This window comes from Sapajus apella, unplaced genomic scaffold, assembly GCF_009761245.1.
Source record: "Sapajus apella isolate SASKATOON/1434 unplaced genomic scaffold, GSC_monkey_1.0 scaffold59, whole genome shotgun sequence".
Lineage (NCBI taxonomy): Eukaryota > Metazoa > Chordata > Mammalia > Primates > Cebidae > Sapajus > Sapajus apella.
In genome coordinates, this window is record NW_022436999.1 from 2072650 (window position 1) to 2097306 (window position 24657).

A 24657-nucleotide genomic window follows, 5' to 3' on the forward strand; every position below is an offset into this window, starting at 1 on the left:
CTCCTGACCTCATGATCTCTCCACCTCGGCCTCCCAAAGTGGTGGGATTACAGGTGTGTGCCACCGCACCTGGCCATCGGAGAAAGATTTATCATGCAAATAGAAAACAAAAAAGAGCAGGGGTTACTATTTCTATAACAGATAAAATAGACTTTAACAGTAAAAATGGACACAAAAGGTCATTACATAATGATAGAGGGTTCAATTTAAGAAGAAGACATAACTATCCTACATACATATGCACCCAATATTGCTGCACCCAAATTCATAAAACAAGGTTTTCTTGGCCTACAAAAATAATAAGCCACATAGTGATAGTAGGAGACTTCAAAGTCCCACTGATAGTGTTAGGTCATTGAGACAAAAAACTAACAAAGAAATTCTGGACTTAAATTTGACACTTGGCCAACTGGATCTAATAGATGTCTACAGAATACTCTACCCATCAACCATAGAATATATATTATTTTCATCTGCACATAGAACATACCCTATGATTGACCACATGCTTGGCCAAAAAGCAAGTTTCAATAAATTAAAAAAATCAAAATCATAGTAATCATACTCTGGGGCCACAGTGGAATAAAAACAGAAATCAATACCAAGAAGGTCTCTCAAAACCACACAACTACATGGAAATTAAACAACTTCCTTGTGAATGACTTTTGTATAAAGAAATTAAAGTAAAGCAGAAATTTAAAAAAATTCTTTGAAATAAACAAAAACAGAGACACAACATGCCAAAACCTTCAGGATGCAGCAAAGGCAGTGTTAAGAGGAAAGTTTATAGTGCTAATTGCCCTTATCGAAAAGTTAAAAAGATCTCAAATTAACAATCTAACACCACACCTGGAGGAACTAGAAAAACAAGAACAAACAAATTCCAAATGCAGTGGAAGAAAAGAAATGAGAGCAGAACTCAACAAAATTGAGACACAAAGACCCACATAAAGAATCAACGAAACCAAAAGTTGGTTCTTTGAGAGGATAACAAAAACAGACCACTAGCTAAACAAAGAAAAGAGACAAAATCCAAATAAGCACAATCAGAAATGACAAAGGTGACATTATACCTGATTCTACAGAAATACAAAAGATCATCAGAAACTATTACGAACAGCTCTAGGCACACAAGCTAGAAAATCTAGAGGAAATGGATAAATTCCTAGAAAGACACAGTATCCCAAGATTAAATCAAGAAGAAATCAAAACCCTGAACAGACAAATACTGAATTCTGAAATTGAATCAATAAAAAAAAAAAAAAAACCTACCAACCAAAAAGTCCCAGATAAGATTCATTCACAGTTGAATTTACTGAATGTATAAAGAAGAGTTGGTACCAATTCTAAGGAAACTATCACCCCAACCCACTACAAAAAAAAAAAAAAAAGAACAAGGAAGGAATCCTCCCAACTCATTCTATGAAGCCAGTATCATCCTGATACCAAAAACTTGGCAAAAACACAGTGAAAAAAGAAAACTACAGGCCAATATCCTGATGAACATACACGCAAAAATCCTCAACAAAATACTAGTGAACTGAATCCAGCAACACTTGAAAGTTACTTTACCACAATCAAGTAGGCTTCATTCCTGGGATGCAAGGGTGGTTCAACAATATACAAGTCAATAAATGTGATTCACTACATAAACAAAATTAAAAACAAAAACTATATTATCAGCTTAACAGATGAAGAAAAAGCTTTTAATAAAACCCAACACCCCTTCATGTTAAAAACCCTCAACAAACTAGGCACTGGAGGAACAAACCTCAAAATAACCATCTATGACAAATCCATAGAATGAAGAATCCAGAAATAAAGCTGTACTCCTGCAGCCATTTGAGCTTCAACAAAGTTGTCAAAAATATGCAATGGAGAAAGGATTCCCTATTCAATAAATGGTGCCAGGGTAGCTGGCTAGCCATTTACGAAATGAAACCGGACTCCTACCTTTCACCACATACAAATATTAACTCAAGATGGATTAAAGATTTAGATGTAATACCTTAAAATATAAGAATCCTAGAAGAAAATCTAGGAAGCACCATGTTGGACATCAGCCGTGGTAAATAATTTATGACCGAGTCCTCAAAAGCAATTGCAACAAAACCAAAAACTGACAAATGAGACCTAATTAAACTGAAGAGCTTCTGCACAGGAAAAGAAGATGTCAACAAAGTTAAACTGACAACCTACAGGAGGGGAGAAATTATTCACAACTATGCATCCGACAATGGTCTAGTACCCAGAATCTATAAGGAACTTAATTCAATAAGCAAACAACAACCATATTAAAAAGTGGGCAAAAGACAAGAACAGATACTCCTCAAAATGAGACATATACGCAGCAAACAAATGTGAAAAAAAATGCTCAACAAGAAGAATCATCAAAGAAATGCAAATCAAAACCACCATCTCATACCAGTCAGTATGACTATTATTAAAAAGTCAAAAAAACAAAAGAGGCTGGTGATGCTGAGGAGAAAAAGGAATGCTTATACACTGTTGAAATGAATATTAGTTCAGTCACTGTGGAAAGCAGTTTGGAGATTTTTCTAATAGACAAACAGAACTACCATTTGATCCAGCAATCCCATTACCAATATATATCCAAAAGAAAGTAAGTTGTTCTACCAAAAATACACATATACTCTTATGTTCACTGCAACACTATTAACAATAGCAAAGATGCAGAATCAACCTAGGTGCCCATCAATGGTGAACTGAATCAAGGCAACAATGTATATATACACCATAGAATACCACGCAACCATAAAAAAGAATTAAGTAGCTTCCTTTTGCGGCAATATGGATGTGGATGGAGGCCATTATCCTTAGCAAATTAGGATAACTCTTAGAAGGTTCCCCTCTTCTAGGAATTGCCTTGCCTTTAGCTAATGGAACTGCCTGTGTTGGCGCATCCTTCTCTGTATGAGGTGGAAGGTAAGGAGGTACACAGCATAAGTTTTGGGATATTGCTAATTTCAGAATTTCTTCTAGAATCCAGCTAAAACACATTTTGCTTAGCTACTTCCCTTTTCCATCCCACTTCTAAACACTTCTCTACAACACTTCTTGAGTGCGCCCCTCAATTAATCTCTTGCACAAGAGTCCTGGACTCTAACCTGTTTCTACACCACTTGATCTAAGACAGCATTCATAATATACTGTAGTGACAAGCAGTTCTTCACTTCTGTATATTGTACACCAACTCTCCTAATTTTTCTTTTAAACACTGAGTTCACATTTTCCTATACAAGCAGATAGCCAAGCTGTCATATGATGTACTGTCTTTTAGCAAATAGTTCTATTAGGAAAGGAATGCCATCTTTGTAAAGTAGTATTTTTACAATTAGTTGAATGAAAAAAAAAAAGTCCAGACATAGGCAATAATATTTTTATTATTTTTTTCTACTTTTTTTTTTGAGACAGGATCTCGCTTTGTCACCCAGGCTGGAGTGCAATGGCAGGATCGTAGCTCACTGCTACCCTGACGGCCTTTGCTCAAGCAATCCTCTCACTTTAGTCTCCTGAGTACAGGCACACACCCCCATGCCAGCTGATTTTTAAAAAAACTTTTTGTAGAGACAGGTCTTGCTATGTTGCCCAGGGTGATCTCAAACACCCAGGCTAAAGCGATCCTCCTCCTACCTCGGCCTCTCAAAGTGCTGGGGTTACAGGCGAAACCCACTATACCTGGCCAATAACCATATTCTTAAGAAAATGAACAAAAAGTTGGAAATTATCAGGCATTCCCAAAGTGGAAAATGTTGAAGCTTGTTTAAATATCTCGTTGCACTGGCTTTAAAATGGTTGAATGAATGTGAAGTTCTTTGTACACTGAAAACCGTGAGATGCCTCTGTATGTGGTAATTTGGAAAGATGTCCACGTCATATTAAATGAAAAAAATAGCATGTTACAATTAATTTGTCTAGCAAAATTGCATTTTTAAAAAGGAACATATCACACATGTAGATGGAAATATATGTGCTTAGAAGAAATCAGAAAATATATATCAAATTACTGTCAGTGATTGTTTCTTGGGGGTATCGTACAAGAATATGAAGTGATGAAAAGATGTTTATTATTGGGTAATGTTTACTTTTTAAGAATATTAAAGAGATAATGTTATCAGTTTTACTGGTAAAAGTTTTCAGAAGAATTTTAGGAATATACTTGAAATGTTATAAGCATATGCATAGGATATACTACTTTTTTAGAACAATGAAACTCATTCATTAAACAAACATTTACAGGCCACTGTACCAAGCAAGGAGTATAAAGATTAATTAGAAATTATTTTTGTCCTCAAGGATATCACAGACTATAAAATTTTCAGCACATTATCATATGTAAACTCATTTGGATTTTGACTGGTTTATTTTAGTTCTAACAATTATGTAATCTTCAAAGAGCACTAATAACAAAGGAAAATAAATAAGAAGGAAAGATATTTTACAAAATAATTAAATAGAGGATGAGAAAGAGAACAGAAGAAAAAAGTAATTTGCTTAATCTGAGTTTTGATTAATCTTCTACAAAACTGGGATGAAAATAACTTTCTGGGTTGTAGTGATCTAATGCATATGAAAGTGCTGTGTACATGTAGGGTACTACGCAATAGTAAATACTACACAGATCATAACAGTTTCTTATTAGGGTTTTTTTTTTTTTTTTTTAGAAACAAGGTCTTGCTCTGTTGCTCAGGCTGGAGTGCAGCAACACAATCATAGCTCACTGTAACCTCAAACTCTTGGACTCAAGCAATCTCCCATCTCAGCTTCCCAAGTAGCTTTGACTGAAGGCATGGGATACCCTGCCTGGCTAATATTTATGTTTCTTTTTTGCAGAGACGTGGTTTCACTATGTTGACAAGGCTGGTCTCAAACTCCTGGCCTCAAGAGATCCTCCCACACCGGCCTCCCAACATGTTGGGATTATAGGCGTTAGGCACCACGTCCAGCAGATCATAACAGTTTCAATTAACAGAAAGTAAGCACATGTAATACATAAGGTTGAAGGAGGGTGGGGAAAGAACTAGAAAGAAAAAAGTTCAAAAACACCTATGAATTACTAAAAGTACATCATCAAAGACCATGTCTGAAAGGCAAAGGTTAACAGAAATTTGTATTTTCAGCTTTCTGGAAACAGAATCTTTTTAAAAGTCAAGTTTGAAATACAATTTACAATAAAATTCACCCATTTGAAGTGTACAGTTAGATGAATCTTGACAAATGTGCATACCCAGGTAACCACTGCTGCAATCTAGATAGAGAGCATTTCCATCCTGCCTCTTGCATTTACTCTCTAAACTCCAAGCAACCACTGATCTGCTGTTTGTTATTAGTTCTTTTTATTCCTGAGTAATATTCTGTTGTGTGAATATACCATAATTGGTATGCCTGTCTGCTAATGGACATTTGAGTAGTTTCCAGTTGGAGGTTATTATGAATAAAAACTCTATCCATGTATAGCCTTTGACTCCCCAAAAACGTTAACTACAAACAGCTTACTGTTGACTGGAAGCCTTTCCAATAATATAGTCAATTAACACATATCTTGTATTTTATACATATTATATACTGTATTCTTATAATAAGTAAGCTAGAGAATAGAAAATATTAAGAAAATCATAAGGAAGAGAAAATACATTTACTATTCATCAAGTGGAAGTGGATCATCATAAAGTTCTTCAGCTTTGTCATCTTCACATTTGGACTAGGCTGAGAAAGAAGAAAAGGAGGGGTTGGTCTTGCAGTCTCATCTCAGAGGTGGCAGAGGTGGAGGAGGTGAAGGAGAGGAAAGAGAAGCAGGCACACTTAGTGTAACTTTACCAAAAACATTACACTTTTCTGACATTTTTCCTTTCTCATTTCTTTAAGAATGTTTCCATATAGGACCAATTCTTCTTCTACCTTTTGCTTTAGTTTTAGTGCCCATATCACAGAAGGGTCCATGCTGTAAAATAAGTCAAAAGCAGTCTTGAATAATCAGAATCATTCCGCCAGACTGTGTAAAGTCAACTTGTTTTCTGGTGCTTCTTTGTCTTCCACATCATCTGGCACTGGTTTGGGAGCACTCATCTCCATCAAGTCATCTTCTGTTAATACTTCTGGTGGGGTCTTTAATAGCTTTTGAATTTCTCCAAGAGTCACACCTTGTAACCCTTCATCCCCTGCTTTTTTTTTTTATTTTTCCATATCCACAATCTCTTTCATGATTTCCTTGATTGGCTCTGTCATAAATCCTGTGAAGTCATGTACAACATCTGGACACAGTTTTCTTTAGCAGAAATTTATTATTTTGGGTTTGATGGCCTTCATGGCTTTTTCTACAACAAAAATGGCATCTTCAATGGTGTAATCTTTCTAGACTTTCATGATGTTCTTTCACAGCTCTCTTTCACAGCACTGACAATCCTTTCCATTGAGTACCGTGTGCAATGAGCCTTAAAAGTCTTTATCATACCTTGATCTGGAGGCTGAATTAGAGATGCTGTTGGAGGCAAGGAGACTACTTCCATACCTTCAGTGTTGAACTCATGAGGTTCTGGGTGGCCAAAGGTACTGTCCAGTATCAAAAGAACTTTAAAAGAAGGTCCTTTACTGGCAAGGTACTTTCTGACTTCAGGGACAAGGCATCGGTAGAACCAATCCAGGGAAAAAAAGCTCTTTGTCTAGGCCTTCTTGTACAATGAAAATAGCAGGTAGTGTTTATTTTTTCCCTTCAAGATTTAGGAGTCTACGGCTTTATAGGTAAAAACAGTCCTGATCATAAACCCCACTGCATTTGCACAAAACAGTAAACTTAGCTTACCCATTCCTGCCTTAAATTCTGGTGCTTGCTTCTCTTCCTTCCTAAAAAACGTCCTTTGTGGCTCTCCCAATCCCACTCCTGCCACAGAATAGGGCACTTTCACCTGCATTAAAGAGCTGCACAGGCAGATATCCTTTCTCCTCAATGATCTTCTTAATGGCATCTGGGAATTCATTTGCTGCCTCTTCCTTGGCAGAAGCTGCTTCGCCTGTTATCTTGACATTTTAAAGCCAAAGCTCTTTCTAAAATTATCAAGCCATCCTTTGCTGGCATTAAACTCCAGCTTTAGATTCTTCACCTTCCTTTTGCTTTAATTTGCCATACAATGACTTCACTTTTTCTTGAATCATATTAGTGTTTATAGGCATGCCTTTCTTACAGCAATCCTGCATCCAACATAAAAGTTGTATTTTCAACACGAGATGAAAAGGTATTATGTAAAATGTGCAAGGTTTTCCACCTGTTGGTGTAGTAACAGTGGAAGCTTTACAAATTTTTTTTTCCATGCTGGTCCCTAGGATGGATTCACTTATCCAGGAATGGTGGGCAACCAGTTGCAGACCTCAGTCTATGGCATGTATCAAGCAACTCAACCTTTCCTTTTAATGTTACTTTTCTCTGCTTCTTGAGAGCCCTTTCAGCAACACTAGTGGCACTTTGTATGGGTCTCATGGTGTTATTCAAGGTTTATGGTACTGCACTAAACACAATGAGAAATACATGAGAATTGCAAGAGATCACTTTTTATTGAAATACACAATTTACTGGAAAGGCGAGCTGCTCACACAGAGATGATTAGTGTCACATGGCATTTTAAGCATACTCCCAACATCTGAGCTCACTGCAGTAGCAACAGAAGGGACTATGAAATTACTTAGTCGTATAATATTAATATGTACCACAGTTAACTTTATGCAGTTACAATTTAATACTGCATCTTTGTTTGTTTACATTTCTCTCAACTGCAGATGGTGCCATGTATAGTCTATAAGTGTTTTTTGTAAGTTTTGATAAATTTTAACTTTTTATAATAGATTGCTATGTTTTATGGTAGCAAATAATAAAACAAACTAGTATCCATGTATTTGTATGCATTCATGACATACCTAAGTTTGTCTTATTTTATTGCTATTTCTAGGCTTTGTAGTTCATGTTTTTCAAATTGTTCATGTTTTGTAAATCGATTGTAGTTCATGTTTCGCAAATCTCCAAAAAAGTTTCCAATACATTTACTGAAAAACAAATCTGTGTATAAATGTACCTATGCAGTTCAAACCTGTGTTGTTCAAGGGTCAACTGTACTTTCATTCTCTTGTGTAAACATCTAGAAGTAGAATTGTTGGGTTGTAAGGTAGATGCATATATCCTTTATTTTAGTATATAAGCCTATTGTTCACTTGTATGGATTTTCATGAGCCTGTGAACTTTGGCAATGACCAGTACTAATTTACACATCTATAATTTCCTGCCTGAGAAATCCTCATAGACAACCCAATGTCTTGCTCAAAGTGATGATCAATAAATGGCTGTTGTTTACGACTTCATAGGTTAATCTCCATCTTCCTAGAAGGTATATCAGAATTAAGGAACTTCTCCAGGTTGCATTACATTCTCCACCTCTTCTCCTCCCCTCAGCCCTCCATGGCTCCTGGGTTCCAATTCTACATCCTCACCTACCTGTTTATAACTGTTATCAGTCCTGGCTAATGATGGGAGAGTGCTATATCCAAGTGTGTTGGGCCAGAATATAAAGTAGAGAATCACTGATATTGGCAGTAATGCCACAGCCAAAGGAATATTTAAGAAAAGAGACCTGGCAGCAATAGGCAAGAGAGTGCTTGTAAGAAGAGACTAAGGGCAGGCACCCAAGGCATCGGAGGCTTTAAATTCTGTTTAATCTCAGACAAATTCAGATAAAATATCTGTCATAACACTTATTATTAATTAAATAAGTTTATCAGAAGCTATTAGAAAATTATGCTATAAAAAAGAGAGTATTTCTTGTAAAGCAGATATATACCTGGTACCTTTCCAGAAATATCTAAGCTTTAAAAACATTTTAATCTGAAATAATTATCTTTTTGAAAATGCATTGAATTTTGTCTCAAAACTCTAAAGCTAGTCTGAAGATGGACAAATCTATTTGATCCCAAATCAGTATTTCCCCCATCATCCTCAAATAGTGTTCCATTTTTCAAAGAGATTTTCAAATAACGTATCCCTTATTAGTAATGTTCCTAAAGAAAGTGAGATTGTTAACTTAATTCTCACACTTTAGATTGTACTAAAATGACTTGAAGAGTAAGCCACAATGTGGGAGCAAAAGATTCAATTAGATTTCAGCACTACAGATACACTTTAATGAGTCTTATTGTGGGGTCTCTGTCATCAGATTTAATGACCATTGTCCCATGGAATGATTAGAGGAACAAGTGCTAGTACTTAATTTCACAACATATTCTTGCAATGATCTAGGGCTTTACAATGCATTGTGGAGCTCACTTTTAATGTCATTACCCTACTAAGATATTTAGCTAAACCTAAGTCTGTCTTAACCATCTATTATTCTATATAACACATGGAATGAAATTCATCATTCAGTAACAGCAGCACTTGTAACACTCCTGAAGTGTTACTATATTACATTTAGAGTCGGCTAATATTCATACAAGAAATAGACAGGAATTACAACCATATGAAGTCAAAACAAGTATTATGGGGACCAAGGATCTTTACTTATAGCTTATAAACAATTTTTCTTTTTCTTCACATTTCATACCTGTATCAGTCACTCTCTAATGTTAATATTCAAATTTACTATTAGAAACATAGGTTCAGGTTTTAAAGATTTAAAATATCTTGTCATGAAATCACACTTTTCTTTATTCAGATCAGAATATTTCTCAAAACGTTCCTAAAACACATAACTTGGAAGTTGATATGGTTTGGTTGTGTCCTTACCCAAATCTCATCTTGAATTGTAGTTCCCATAATCCCCAGGTGTCCTGAAAGGGGCCTGGTGGGAGGTAATTGAATCATGGGAGCAGTTACCCCCATGCTGCTGTTCTCATGATAGTGAGTGAGTTCTCATGAGAGCTGATGGTTTTATAGGGGTTCCCCCCCCTTTTACTCAGCACTTCTCCTTGCTGCTGACATGTGAAGTAGGATGTGTCTGCCTCCCCTTCTGAATGACTCTGAGTTTCCTAAGGCCTCCCTACCCCTGTGAAACTGTGAGTTAATTAAACCTCTTTCTTTTATAAATTACCCAATCTCAGGTAATCCTTATAGCAGCGTGAGAACAGACTAATACCGAAGTCACTTGAAGAAGGATCAGTAAACACCAGTAATGAATTAGAAAAATCTCATCTTCTTACCTGATGAAGTTTAATGGACATACGGATCCCAGGGACTACTACTTTCCTTAGCAATTCCATGTCAGCAAAGATCCATTCATCTCGAATTGAAGAAATACGGAAATCTCCTTTAAATAGGGCATGCAATCCATAGAGGAATGACTCTAAATTACTGTTAAGATTGGAGATAAAAGTTCACACGTTTTGACAAAGGTCTTCCATGACACTAATTCTTACATCTGGGTGTGCATCAGAATCACCTGGGAGTGCTTTGAAAATACAGATTCCAGGAACTAACATCAGGACCCTGAACCAGAATCACAAGAGATAGGGCCTGTTCAACCTGGGACCCTTATTTATGAACCACTGTGAGTCCATGAAAATAAACAATAAGCAAAGAGCCCATAAGTTAAAATAAATTAAGAAAAGCTTAAGGGAAAACATGTAGTTATTAAAGAAAAAATTCAAAATATGTGGTATTTCTTAATTCTGATTCATTTGGATGTATATGTTAGGAAATCCAGTTTAGATTTAGAGTTTCCAAATCTAACATATGACTATGTCAAAAGTATAAATACCCTGTACAAAGACGGCAAGGAAATATGAAAAAATAGAAATAAATGAATTTATTTAAAAAAATAGATGTAAACAGGAGGAGACCAATCAAAATTCATGGGGTAGTTATATTTTAAAATGTCTTAAATTCATTATGTTCTCATTATCAGTGGCTATCCACACATGTGTGAATATTTTTTTTTTTTTTTTTTTTTTTTTTTGTTCTTATTGCCCAGGGTGGAGTGCAGTGGTGTGATCTTGGCTCACTACAACCTCTGCTTCCTGGGTTCAAGTACTTCTCCTGCCTCAGCCTCCCAAGTAGCTAGGACTACAGGCACTCACCCAACACCATGCCCGGCTAATTTTTATATTTTAGCAGAGATGAGGTTTCACCATGTTGGCCAGGCTGGTCTCAAACTCCTGACCTCAGGTGATCCACTTGCCTTGGCCTTCCAAAGTGCTGGGATTACAGGCGTGAGTCACCATGCCCAGCCACATGTGTGAATTTTAAAAACCAGCTCTGTTAACCAGTTCGGACAACTCAACTATGTCTAAGAAGATGATAGAAATATAAAATCTAAAAAGACTTTACAATAAATTAGCATAGAATACATGCTTCCATGAAAAATGATTTTAGATTTAGGTTACACAGCTTCCCATACTCTCTTCCTCAGAACAGAAATGTCTTCTTTACCTGGACATATGGTGGGATGCAGTCCCCAAAGCTCTCCGTCCAAGTACACAGAGTCCATAACAGAGAGTCACCAGGGAAGAATCTTTGTCCACATCCAGTGGCTTTAAAAAACAAAGAACATTAGTTATCAGAAAGGTATGTAAGTATTTAACAAATCATAAATCTAATTAACATAGAGAAATCATAAAAAATTCAAAAAGTACATAATTTCTATCCCTCAAAATAAGCTTAGTAATAAAACAGTATGAAATGAAGCATGAATGTGTATGGGGATACACATATCCTTAATAAAAAAAATTTCATAATAATGGAACACAATTAAAACAAAAAACTGACAATATTATAAAATACTAGGATTTTAGCAAAATATTTCAAAGTACTTACTGAGATTACTGATATTACCCTCTTCTAAAAATATGGTATTTCTATCTATTAGCTGCTTATTTTTTTTCTCAATTACTCATTTCTGACCATAACTTGAAATGCAGGCTATTAGTGGCAGCTGTGTTTGCCTATTAGTGACTATAAACATAGTAAAGAAAATCAAGTTGATATTCATAAAATGTTTCCCCTCAACCTTTTCATTTTTTAACAATTGCATGCCTTACAATTGAAAGAAGCTAGTAACTCTCCTGTTTCTCCCTCTAAGAAAGCCCAAATAATGATCACTGATCACCTTATATAATACTAAAGAGTAGTGTCTCAGTTACCAAAAAAAACAATCGAGGGCTTTGCTTCTCAAAGTATAGTCCTAAGACAAGCAGCATTAACACCAACTGGAAACTAGTTAGAAATGCAAATCTCTGACCACTCCAGATCTCTGAAATCAAATTCTGAAGGTGGAGTTCAGCAATCACTCTTCAGGTGATTCTAATGCATGCTAAAGGTGAAGAATCAATGATACAGGCTAATAATTAGCTTAATTATTCTAACTTTGCCGATGGTATTTATTTTTTGCTTTATAAACCATTAACTTATAAACACAACAGGGGAGCAGTCTAAGATATTAATTTACTACTGATTGGTTAATTATCATTAACTCAATAATTTAATTAATGGCAACTGTGTTAGAGATGCCCTAGTTGCTTGCCAGTTAGATTGTTTCTAAAGACGTATTACCTCGTATAGCACCTACTCTAGTTTCATTAAGTAGGCATTTTGAAAAAAATTTGAGGTCCAGGATGTAAAACAGTAAATAAAGAGTATGAGAGCACTAGTTTGAAGAAATACAAAAGAAAAATAAAAGAGAGTAGGTGTAGACTTGAAGCTGTATAAAGAAAAAATACTAATGGTAGTTACAATGGGTGATTTTCATTCTTTTTTTCTTCTTCCCTATCTCCCTTCCCCTGTTAACTTTATGGGCTAAAAATACATTGTTTCTGTGATGAGAATTTTTTTTTTAATTCAGTTCAGGTTTACCTCTGCCAAGACGATGCAATAGAGACCACATTTACCCCCCTACTTGAAACAGCCAAAGAACTGGGCAGAATACATGAAACAACAGTTTTCAGCCACTGGAAACTAGTCCCTGAGAGACAGGAAAAAAATGAGGTAGCCTTACAATTGACTGAGCTTACTACATAGAGAGTTCCCAGACCACAGCACAAGAAAGGGGAGCACAGATTGAGCCAGAGGCCTCGGAGTCAGCTGGAGCTCACAGGGCAGAATGCTAGAGAGAAGAGAGTGAGGCGAGGGAACTTGGAGATCTGCACAGAGCACTGATAAGCACCGCAAAGAGGACTCAAGACTGAGAAAAGAATCATCTGAAAAGAACCGAAAGGAACAATGGAAAACCTTGGCTAGAACACTCAGGATGTATTGTCTTGGTCATGGGGAAGAATTAGCCCCAGACTAACAGCTACTCTGGTCCCTGCAAAGCAAGCCCTGAAAGAATCAAACTGTCTCCAAAGAATGTAACTGTGTCACAAAATGAAGTTCAAGGATTATTTACAGAAATACATAAATATCCACCACCCTTGATGGTAAAATTAATGAAGTCTGGCATCTAATAAAAAAATTGACAGGCATGCAAGTAGCAGGTAAACAGGAACCATAATAAGAATAACAATCAATTAACCACTCAATCAAAACTGACCCACAACTGACACAGATGTTAGGCATAACCCACATGGATATTAAAACAACTATTTTAACTATATTCCATAAGCTCAAGAAGGCGGAGGAATAACTGAGCAAGTTAAATGCAGCAAGATTTGTAGAAAGGACCTAAATCAAACTTCTAGAGATAGAAAATGAAGCAACGTCTGAGATAAAAAGTATACTGGGTGGGATCACTGGCATACTAATTCAGAAGAAAAGATAAATGATCTCAAAAACTTAGCAATAGAAACTATGCAAAATAAAATAGAGAAAAAAGACTGAAAATAAATGAACAGGGCACCAGGGAGCTGTAGGATAATTGAGCAGCCTAATATAAATATAATTGGAGTTCTTGCAAAAAGGGGAGAGGAAAACAGAAAAAACTATTTTTAATAATAATGTAGGGAGCATCTTGGAGTAATCCAACTCCAATCCTTGTTGATAAGGAGAACAGAGAACCAGGCACCTGTATGGCTATTAAGGATAGGCTGAAGCTGGGGTCTGGGCCTTATGACTGAGAAGACTGTTAAAGCAAAAACCTCTATTCCTGCCTCGACGACACCTAGCCAGAAGTAGAAAATTGCTCCCCTTTTAATCCTATAGATTTTAAAGAATTTTGACCTGCCTGAGGAGCACCAGATTGCATACCTCCCCTCGAATGGAGTCCCTCTGGTGGTTCTGGATGGGACAGAGAACTGGAAAAGATGTTACCACTGGGGTCCCCCCTCACCAGGGAAGATGCCCTCTCTACCACAGGAATCCAGTTTGTTGCAGTCTCCTTCAATCATTCTGTTGATCATGAATGTTTGCTGTATTATACCATAGATATTTATATTTCTTAGTGCTTTATAGTTTGTATTAATAAAGCATTTCTTTAATAATTTTTTTTAAAATGATGAAACGTCCCCAAATCTGAAGAAAATGATGTACCTACAGATTCAAGAATCTCAATGGACTTCAAGAACAAGAAACAGGTGGCTGGTAAAATGGCCAAATAGGAACATCTCTGGTCTGCAGCTCTCAGCGGGATCAACACGGAAGGTGGGTGATTTCTACATTTCCAACTGAGGTACCTGGCTCATCAGGGACTGGTTAGACAGTAGGTGCAGCCCACGGAGGGCTAGCTGAAGCAGGGCGTTGCCTCACCTGGAAAGCACAAGGGGTCAGATAACTCCCGCCCATAGCGAAGGGAAGACATGAGGGACTGTGCCATGAGGCACAATGCCCAGATACTACGCTTGTCCCAGGGTTTTCACAGTCCACAGACCAGGAGATTCCCTCACGTGCCTACACCAGCAGTGCCCTGGGTTTCTCATTTGGGCAAATACCGAAGTAGCTGCAGGAGCTTTTAATCATACCCCAGTAGAGCCTGGAACACCAGTGAGACAGAACCGTTCACTCCCCTGGAAAGGGGGCTGAAGCCAGGGAGCCAAGTGGTCTAGCTCAGCAGATCTCACTGCCATGGAGCCTAGCAAGCTAAGACGCACTGGCTTGAAATTCTCATTGCCAGCACAACAGTCTGAAGTCGACCTGGGACAGCTCGAGCTTGGTGGGGGGAGGGGCATCCACCATTACAGAGGCTTGAGTAGGCGGTTTTCCCCTCAATGTGTAAACAAAGCCACTGGTAAGTTAGGACTGTCTGTCCCTTAGCAGAGCCCCAAAGCAGTGCCACAAAGCCACTGCAGCCAGGCTGCCTCTCTACATTCCTCCTATCTGGGCAGGACATCTCTGAATGAAAGCAGTCCCAGTCAGGGGCTTACAGATAAAAGTTCCATCTCCCTGGGACAGAGCACCTGGGGGTAAGGGGAGCTAGGGGTGCAGCTTCAGCAGACTTAAACATTCCTGCTGGCTGGCTCTGAAGAGAGCAGTGGATCTCCCAGCACAGCACTCAAGCTCTGCTAAGGGACAGACTGTCTCCTCAAGTGGGTGTCTGACTGCTGTACCTCCTGACTGGGAAACACCTCCCAGCAGGGTTTGACAGACACCACATACAGGAAAGTTCCACTGGCATCTGGCAGGTGCCTCTCTGGGACAAAGCTTCCAGAGGAAGGAACAGGCAGCAATCTTTGCAGTTCTGCAGCTTCCACTGGTAATACCCAGCAAACGGGGTCTAGAGGAGACCTCCAGCAAACCTGCAGCAGAGGGACCCAACTATTAGAAGGAAAACTAACAAACAGAGAGGAATAGCATCAACATCAACAAAATGAATGTCCACACAAAAACCCCATCCGACGGTCACCAGCATCAAAGAACAAAGGTAAATAAATCCACAAAGAGGAGGAAAAACCAGCACAAAGAGGCTGAAAATTCCAAAAATCAGAACACCTCTTCTCCTCAAAGGGATCACAACTCCTTACCAGCAAGGGAACAAAACTGAATGGAGAATGAGTTTGATGAACTGACAGAAGTAGCCTTCAGAAGGTGGTAATAACAAACTCCTCTGAGCTAAAGTTGCATGTTCTAACCCAATGCAAGGAAGCTAAGAACCTTGAAAAAAGGCTAGAGTAATTGCTAACTAGAATAAATAGTTTAGAGAAGAACATAAATGACAAAGGTGAAAAACAGCACAAGAACTTCGTGAAGCATACAAAAGTATCAATAGCTGAATTGATAAAGCAGAAGGAAGGATATCAGAGATTAAAGATCAACTTAATGAAACAAAGTGTGAAGACAAGATTAGAGAAAAAAGAATGATAAGGAACAAACAAAGTCTCCAAGAAATATGGGACTATGTGAAAAAACCAAACCTATGTTTGGTTGGAGAACTTAAAAGTGATGGGGAGAATGAAACCAAGCTGAAAAACACTCTTCAGGATATTATCCAGAACTTCACCAAACTAGCAAGACAGGCCAACATTCAAATCTAGGAAATACAGAGAACACCACAAAGATACTCCTTGAGAAGAACAACCCCAAGACACATAATCATCAAATTCACCAAAGTTGAAATGAAGTAAAAAATGTGAAGGGCAGCCAGAGAGAAAGGTCAGGTTATCCACAAATGGAAGCGCAACAGACTAACAGTGGATCTCTCTGCGGAAATCTTGCAAGCCAGAAGAGAGTGGGGGCCGATATTCAACATTCTTATAGAAAAGAATTTTCAACCCACAATTGCATATCCAGCCAAACTAAGCATTATGCTTCTCCTCGAAGCAAATGAGAAATAAAATCCTTTACAGACAAGCAAATGCTGAGAAATTTTGTCACCACTAGGCCTGCCTTACAAGAGCTCCTGAAGAAAGCACGAAATATGGAAAGGAAAAACCAATACCAGTCACTGCAAAAACATAACAAATTGTAAACTGCATCAACTAACGGGCACCCCTCCCCACCCCACACACAAAAAGCTAGCATCATAATGACAGGATGAAATTCACACATAACAATATTAACCTTAAATGTAAACAGGTTAAATGCCCAATTAAAAAAACACAGACTGGCAAACTGGAAAAAGAGTTAAGATCCATCAGTGTGGTGTATTCAGGGGATCCATCTCATGTGCAAAGACACACATAGGCTCAAAATAAAGGGATGCAGGAATATTTCCCAAGCAAATGGAAACCAAAAAAAGGCAGGAGTTGCAATCCTAGTCTCTGAGAAAACAGACTTTAAACCAACAAAGATCAAAAGAGACAAAGAAAGGCATTACATAATGGTAAAGAGATCAATGCAACAAGAAGAGCTAATTATAATAAATATATATGCACCCAATACAGGAGCATCAAGATTCATAAAGCAAGTTATTAGAGACTTACAAAGACTTAAACTCCCACACAACAACAGTGGGAGACTTTAACAACCCACTGTTAATATTAGACAGAAAAACGAGACAGAAAATTAACAACAATAGTTAGGACTTGAACTCAGCTGTGGACCAAGTGGACCTAATAGACATCTACAGAATTCTCCACCCCAAATCAACAGCATATACATTCTTCTCAGCACCACATAGCACTTGTTCTAAAACTGACCACATAATTGGAAGTAAAACACTCCTAAGCAAATCCAAAAGAATGGAAACCATGACAGTCTCTCAGAACACAGTGCAATCAAATTAGAATTCAAGATTAAGAAAATCACTCAGGGCCGGGCGCGGTGGCTCAAGCCTGTAATCCCAGCACTTTGGGAGGCCGAGGCGGGTGGATCACGAGGTCAAGAGATCGAGACCATCCTGGTCAACATGGTGAAACCCCATCTCTACTAAAAATACAAAAAATCAGCTGGGCATGGTGGTGCGTGCCTGTAATCCCAGCTACCCAGGAGGCTGAGGCAGGAGAATTGCCTGAACCCAGGAGGCGGAGGTTGCGGTGAGCCGAGATCACGCCATTGCACGCCAGCCTGGGCAACAAGAGCGAAACTCCGTCTCAAAAAAAAAAAAAAAAAGAAAATCACTCAAAACTGCATGACTACATGGAAACTGAACAACCTTCTCCTGAATGATTACTGGGTAAATAACAAAATAAAGGCAGAAGTAAGTAAGTTCTTTGAAACCAGTAACAACGAAGACACAACGTACCAGAATCTTGGTGACACAGCTAAAGCAGTGTTTAGAGGAAAATTTATAGCACTAAATGCCCACAGGAGAAAGTGGGAAAGATCTAAAATTGACACCCTAATATCACAATTAAAAGAATCGGAGAAGAAAGAGCAAACAAATTCAAAAGGTAGCCAAAGACAAGAAATAACTAAGATCAGAGCAGAACTGAAGGAGACAGACATGAAAAACCTTTAAAAAAAAAAATCAATAAATCCAGGAGCTGCTTTTTTGAAAAGATTAACAAAACAGACTGCTAGTCAGACTAATAAAGAAGAGAAAAGAATCAAAGAGACACATAAACAATGATAAAGGAGATTTCACTACTGATCTCGCAGAAATACAAACTATCATCAGATACTATTATAAACATCTCTATGCAAATAAACTATAAAATTTAGAAGAAATAGATAAATTTCTGGACACACCTACCCTCCCAAGACTAAACCAGGAAGAAGTCAAATCCCTGAATAGACTAATAACAAATTCTGAAATTGAGACAGTAATCAATAGCCTACCAACCAAAAAAAAAAAGCACAGGACCAGATGGATTCACAGCCAAATTCTACCAGAGGTACAAAGAGGAGCTGCTGCCATTTCTTCTGATACTATTCCCAACAACAGAAAAAGGGGGAGTTCTCTCTAACTCATTTTATGAGGCCAGCATCATTCTGATACCAAAACCTGGCAGAGACACAACACAAAAAAAGGAAATTTCAGGCCAATATCCCTGATGAATACTGATGCAAAAATCCTCGATAAAATACTGGCAAACTGAATCCAGTAGTACATCAAAAAACTTATCCACCATGATCAAGTCAGCTTCATCCCTGAGATACAAGACTGGTTCAACAGACGCAAATCAATAAATGTAATCCATCACATAAACAGAACCAATGATAAAAACCACAGATAATCATCTCAATAGATGCAGAAAATGCCTTTGATAAAATTCAACAGCATTTCATGCTAAAAACTCTCAATAAACTAGGTATTAATGGAACCTAACTCAAAATAGTAAGAGCTATTTATGACGAACCCACAGCCAATATCGTATTCAATGGGCCAAAGTTGGAAGCACATTCCCTTTGAAACTGGCACAAGACATGGATACCCTCTCTTACCACTCCTATTTAACATAGTATTGGAAATTCTGGCCAGGGCAATCAGGCAAGAGAAATAAACAAAGGGTATTCAAACAGGAAGAGAGGAAGTCAAGTTGTCTCTATTTGCAGATGACATAATTGTATATTTAGAAAACTCCATCACCTCACCCCAAAATCTCCTTAAGCTGATAAGCAACCTTCAGCAAAGTCTCTGGATACAATTAATGTGCAAAAATCACAAGCATTCCTATACACCAATAACAGACAGACAGCCAATAATGAATCCTATTCACAAATGCTACAAAGAGAATAAAATACCTAGGAATACAACTTACAAGGGATATGAAGGGCCTCTTCAAGGAGAACTACAAAGCATTGCTCAAGGAAATAAGAGAGGACACCAACAAATGGAAAAATATATTCCATGCTCGTGAATAGGAAGAATCAATATCGTTAAAATGGCATGCTGCCCAAAGTAATTTATAGGTTCAATACTATCCTCATCAAGATACCATTGACTTTCTTCACAGGATTAGAAAAAACTACTTTAAATTTCATATGGAACCAAAAAAGAGCCCGTATAACCAAGACAATCCTATGCAAAAAAAAAAAATAAAGCTGGAGACATCATGCCACCTGACTTCAAACTATACTACAAGGCTACAGTAATCAAAACAGCATGGTGCTGGTACCAAAACAGAGATATAGACCAATGGAATAGAACAGAGGCCTCAGAAATAACGTCACACATCTACCACCAACTGATCTTTGACAACCCTGACAAAAACAAGGAGTAGGGAAAGGATTCCCTACTTAATAAATGGTGTTGGGAAAACTGGCTAGCCATATGCAGAAAACTAAAACTGAACCCCTTCCTTACAACCTTATACAAAAATTAAGATGGATTAAAGACTTAAACTTAAGACCTAAAACTATAAAACCCTAGAAGAAAACTTAGGCAGTACCACTCAGGACATAGGCATGGGCAAAAACTTCATGACTAAAACACCAAAACCAATGGCAACAAAAGCAAAAACTGACAAATGAGATCTAATTAAACTAAACAGCTTCTGCACAGCAAAAGAAACTAGCATCAGAGTGAACAGGCAACCTATAGAATGGGAGAAAATTTTTGCAATCTATCCATCTGACAAAGGACTAATATCTAGAATCTACAAAAAAATTTAAATTTACAAGAAAAAACAACCCCATCAAAAAGTAGGCAAAGGATATGAACAGACATTTCTCAAAAGAAGACATTTATGTGGCCAACAAACATATGAAAAACAGCTCATCATCACTGGTCATTAGAGAAATGCAAATCAAAACCACATTGAGATACCATCTCATGCCAGTCAGAAAGGCAATCTTTAAAAAGTCAGGAAACAACAGATGCTAGAGAGGATGTGGAAAAATAGGAACGCTTTCACACTGTTGGTGGGAGTGTAAATTAGTTCAACCCTTGTGGAAGAAAGGGTGGCGATACCTCAAGGATCTTGAACCAGAAATACCACTTGACCCAGCAATCCTATTACTGGATATATACCCAAAGGATTATAAATCACTCTACTATAAAGACACATGCACATGTATGTTTATTGTGCCACTGTTCACAACAGTAAAGACTTGGAATCAACCCAAATGCCCATCAATGATAGTCTGGATAAAGAAAATGCAGCACAGAAACACCATGGAATATGCAGCCATAAAAAAGGATAAAGCTGGGATGTCCTTTGCAGGAATATGGATGAAGCTGGAAACCATCATTCTCAGCAAACTAATACAGGAACAGAAAACCAAACATTGCATGTTCTCACTCATAAGTGGGAGTTGAACAATGAGAACAATGGACACAGTGGGGGAACATCACACACCAGGGCCTGTTGGAGGGCGGGGGGGAGATAGAGGAGGGATAGCATTAGGAGAAATACCTAATATAGATGACGGGTTGATGTGTGCAGCAAACCAACATGGCATGTGTATACCTATGTTAACAAACCTGCACATTCTGCACAGGTATCCCAGAACTTAAAGTATAATAATAATAAAAAAAGAAACATGAGAAAACTACACTAAGGCACATAATATTTAAATCGCTTAAAACCAGAAATAAAGAGGAAATCATAAAAGCAGCCAGCGAAAAAAGATATTATATTGCACCTACCATTTTTTCAGAGGAACAAAGAAAAGAATGACAGCAGACTTCCCATCAGAAACAATGCAAGCCAGGGGACAGTATAGCAATGCCTTTAATTTGCTGAAAGAAAAAAATTAGTTCAAGCCTGACAGCACTATTTTGTTACTGCTGGGGAAGGTGTGTGCTCTGTTCCCTAAATCGCATTAGAAATTCTCACCAAGAATTCTTGCTAATACTAACAACAAAAGTGAAAGAAATTCTTATTATTTGAAAAGTAGTAAAGAAAGAAACTGAGATGAATCCTTTCACTTTCGCATTGAAGGTAACTAATGCAGTTAGTTCAGGATCAATCTTATACTACCTTGAAAGGAAACTATGGAAGAAGGGTCTGAGGCAGCTTTTAAACATTCAGATGAGGACACTACAGCTTGGAGTCAGCAAGTCTGGCTTGATTAACATCCCCAGGAAGAGGTTATTCTGGAATGTTGATTTAGAGAATAATGTGCAAGATCTTAAGGAGATGAAGATAATCTTGTTCAACTTAAAAGAAAAACTAGAGCAGAAGGAAGAGTATATAGCTGGAAAAAATACAACTGATAATTTTTTTCTAAACAGGTTATAAGAGTGGAAAATAAAACAGAGTCGGATTAGTGAAATAAGCTACCCGATGAGACTGGGGTTACCCAAGTTTAGAGGTAAACCTTTTGAATATATAATTTATTACCAATGAGGAGGATTTCCTTGAGTCATGTTTATGACCTCAGCAATAATCTCTAAGAGAAAGGTACTGAAGGTAGGATGGGACCCTGTTCCTGAGTGGGTAGACTATGAACCCCTAGCCCAGAAGATCATGATTAAGTAACAACAAAATAATCAATATCATCCAAGTCAAAAAAGAGCCATAGAATAATATGACCCTTCCCACTATTCCCCTCAGCAAAAGTCAGTCCAAGGATTTGAGAATGGTATGCAAAGCATTTGAAGTATATTTTATTTATGAAAAAATAAAACTGCTTGTTATGTTTGGAAGAAAGAAGTTTAGCTTTGAGGTCCTCTATTTCCAGCTGTTGCATATGGGTCTTCTAAGCCTTTTGTGAGATTATTCTATCCAACTCATTATTCTTTCTTTTAAGATGTACTACTTTGCTCAGTATATACTGCACATCTAGTATAAAAGCTCAAAGGCCACTGCTCAGAGAGGAAGTACAAGATGCTCCTGTTCTTATTGATGGAGTAAAACGAGGCTGATATGATGTCTGTCTTACTCTAAGTAGTGGCAAAGGAAGGACTAAACCAGGTGCTAAATCTGAAGATGGTCAGTCGGCATCTCCCGGACCACGATGAAGGAACCAGTTGTCAAGGCAGCTCACTGCATTCCATGATCACGGGTAAATCTGTACACAGGACACTGGTGGTCCAACTACACAAGGGTTTTGCTTAAAATGCAGTAGTGGTGGTAGGAATCAGCTTTGTAATCACAGGTCTTGGCACTGCGATTACGTTACATGGAGTCTGACCCAGGGTGTGATACTACCACAAGAATCATGAGACCTAGAAGGAAGCTGCAGTTGCTGAAGTCCCTAACTTATCTTACTTCTAGGATAAGACATGTTATCCAAACGTGTGGACTGGGAACTACCAGAATTAAAATCACCTAGGGTGATACAGACTTTTATGTCTCCAGCCTAGACCTATATCAGAATCTTACAAGTGGGGCTCAGGAATCTGTATTTTTAAAGGTTCCTATGTCTTTTTACTCACATTAATATTTGAAAATCAACGGTCTAGATGCACACTGTCCAATACGGTAGTCATTAGCTATATGGGCTATTAAATTTAAACCAGTTAAAATTAAATAAAATTTACAATTCAGCTCTTTAGTTGTACTAGGCACATTTCACATTCCACAGCTGCATGTGGTAGTGACAGCACATTTCCAGCACTGCAGAAAGTCTATTAGCCAGCACCGGTCTAGACTTTGTATTTAGGACAAAGACATTTAATTATCCTTAAGTGTGGCAGACAGAGGTAGAATTTCTTAAGGACTACATTTTGGAGGGTAATGCATGGAATTTGAATGTATGTGCATTCATGTGCATGCCCAGGGTGGAGGGGGTGCTACTTGGCCAGCGAGACTGGAACACTGCAAATGAAATAAAGAGGGAGACCACTTCCTTTAACCTGTTTTGGCAGAGTTGGTTTGGCCCAACCATAATGAACCAGAAGTTATCTTAACTAGAAGATCAAAAAGAGGAAGGTATGGAAAAACTGACCTCGTAAGAACGAACAGGGACTTTGTTTGTATCTTTGGAAAAACATGTATTCAAAGAGTTGTAAATGAAATAGACAAACTCTACCTTTGCTCTTCGGGAAGAGCAGTACTCTATCCAGTTGAGGTAAATCACACAGAAACTCTCCCTAGATATGCCTGCCAGTCGGTGGTCATAGTCTTCATCAATGTTTGGATTAAAAGTCGGGTCCACATCGACATAATTGCGATCTGCACATAGACGAAGTCCTTCTTGCATTGTCTCGTTAGCTAACCACTCCTCTAGCTTAGAAGAGGTCGTAACATAATAAATGATACCCTAATATGAACAAGAGGAAAAAAAAGAATTCAGATTAAATCACAATTTCAACGAACTAAAATTCCTCAGTGAAATAAATTCCAAGTATTTATAATGATAGTATGACTAAAAAGTATTTTATTCCCCCTCAATATTCTACATATATATTTTAAGAACACTATAATAATATATCTCAAGCCTTACTGGATGAAAAAACATTTAATACTTTAAAATCATAACCATAAATTCAGCAAAGCAACTTCAAAACAATTCTATTTATTTTATTTTATTTTATTTTATTTATTTCTTGAGCAGAGTCTCACTCTGTTACCCACACTGGAGTACAGTGGTGCAATCGTGGCTCACTGCAACCTCTACCTCCCGGGTTCAAGGGATTCTTGTACCTCAGCCTCCCAAGTAGCTGGGATTACAGGTGTCCACCACCACATCTGGCTAATTTTTAAATTTTCAGTAGAGATGGGGTTTCAGTATGTTGGCCAGGCTGGTCTCAAACTGCTGACCTCAAGTGATCTGCCTGCCTCAGCCTCCCGAAGAGCTGGGATTACAGGTGTGAGCCACCATGCCTGGCCCTAATCTACTGATTTTAGAGCTTTTGAACTTAAGATATTTCAAAAGAGGTTAAAACAAACAAACAAAAACACACACACACGAAAACACTTTACTTTGGTGCATTTATGTTGAATAATTTCCTTACAGAGAGTTATTAAAGCCATCTGGTGGTCCTAGGTCAAGTTACAGAGATATAGATCTAGAACTAGAGACAGAAAATG

The 24657-nt window shown here is 37.8% G+C and overlaps 1 protein-coding gene across 8 annotated transcripts in view; it reads right to left on the bottom strand.

The window, feature by feature from the left end:
• The window catches only part of PCNX1 (pecanex 1), a 206688-nt gene that overhangs the window by 16170 nt on the left and 165861 nt on the right, over positions 1 to 24657 (bottom strand). For all 8 annotated transcript variants that reach the window (XM_032245735.1, XM_032245729.1, XM_032245732.1 and 5 more), the window contains 3 exons: positions 23657 to 23887; positions 11423 to 11523; positions 10195 to 10345 (listed from right to left, as the gene is read on the bottom strand). In XM_032245735.1, coding sequence (XP_032101626.1) covers positions 10195 to 10345; positions 11423 to 11523; positions 23657 to 23887 — 483 coding nt within the window. The remainder of the gene's footprint in view (positions 1 to 10194; positions 10346 to 11422; positions 11524 to 23656; positions 23888 to 24657) is intronic.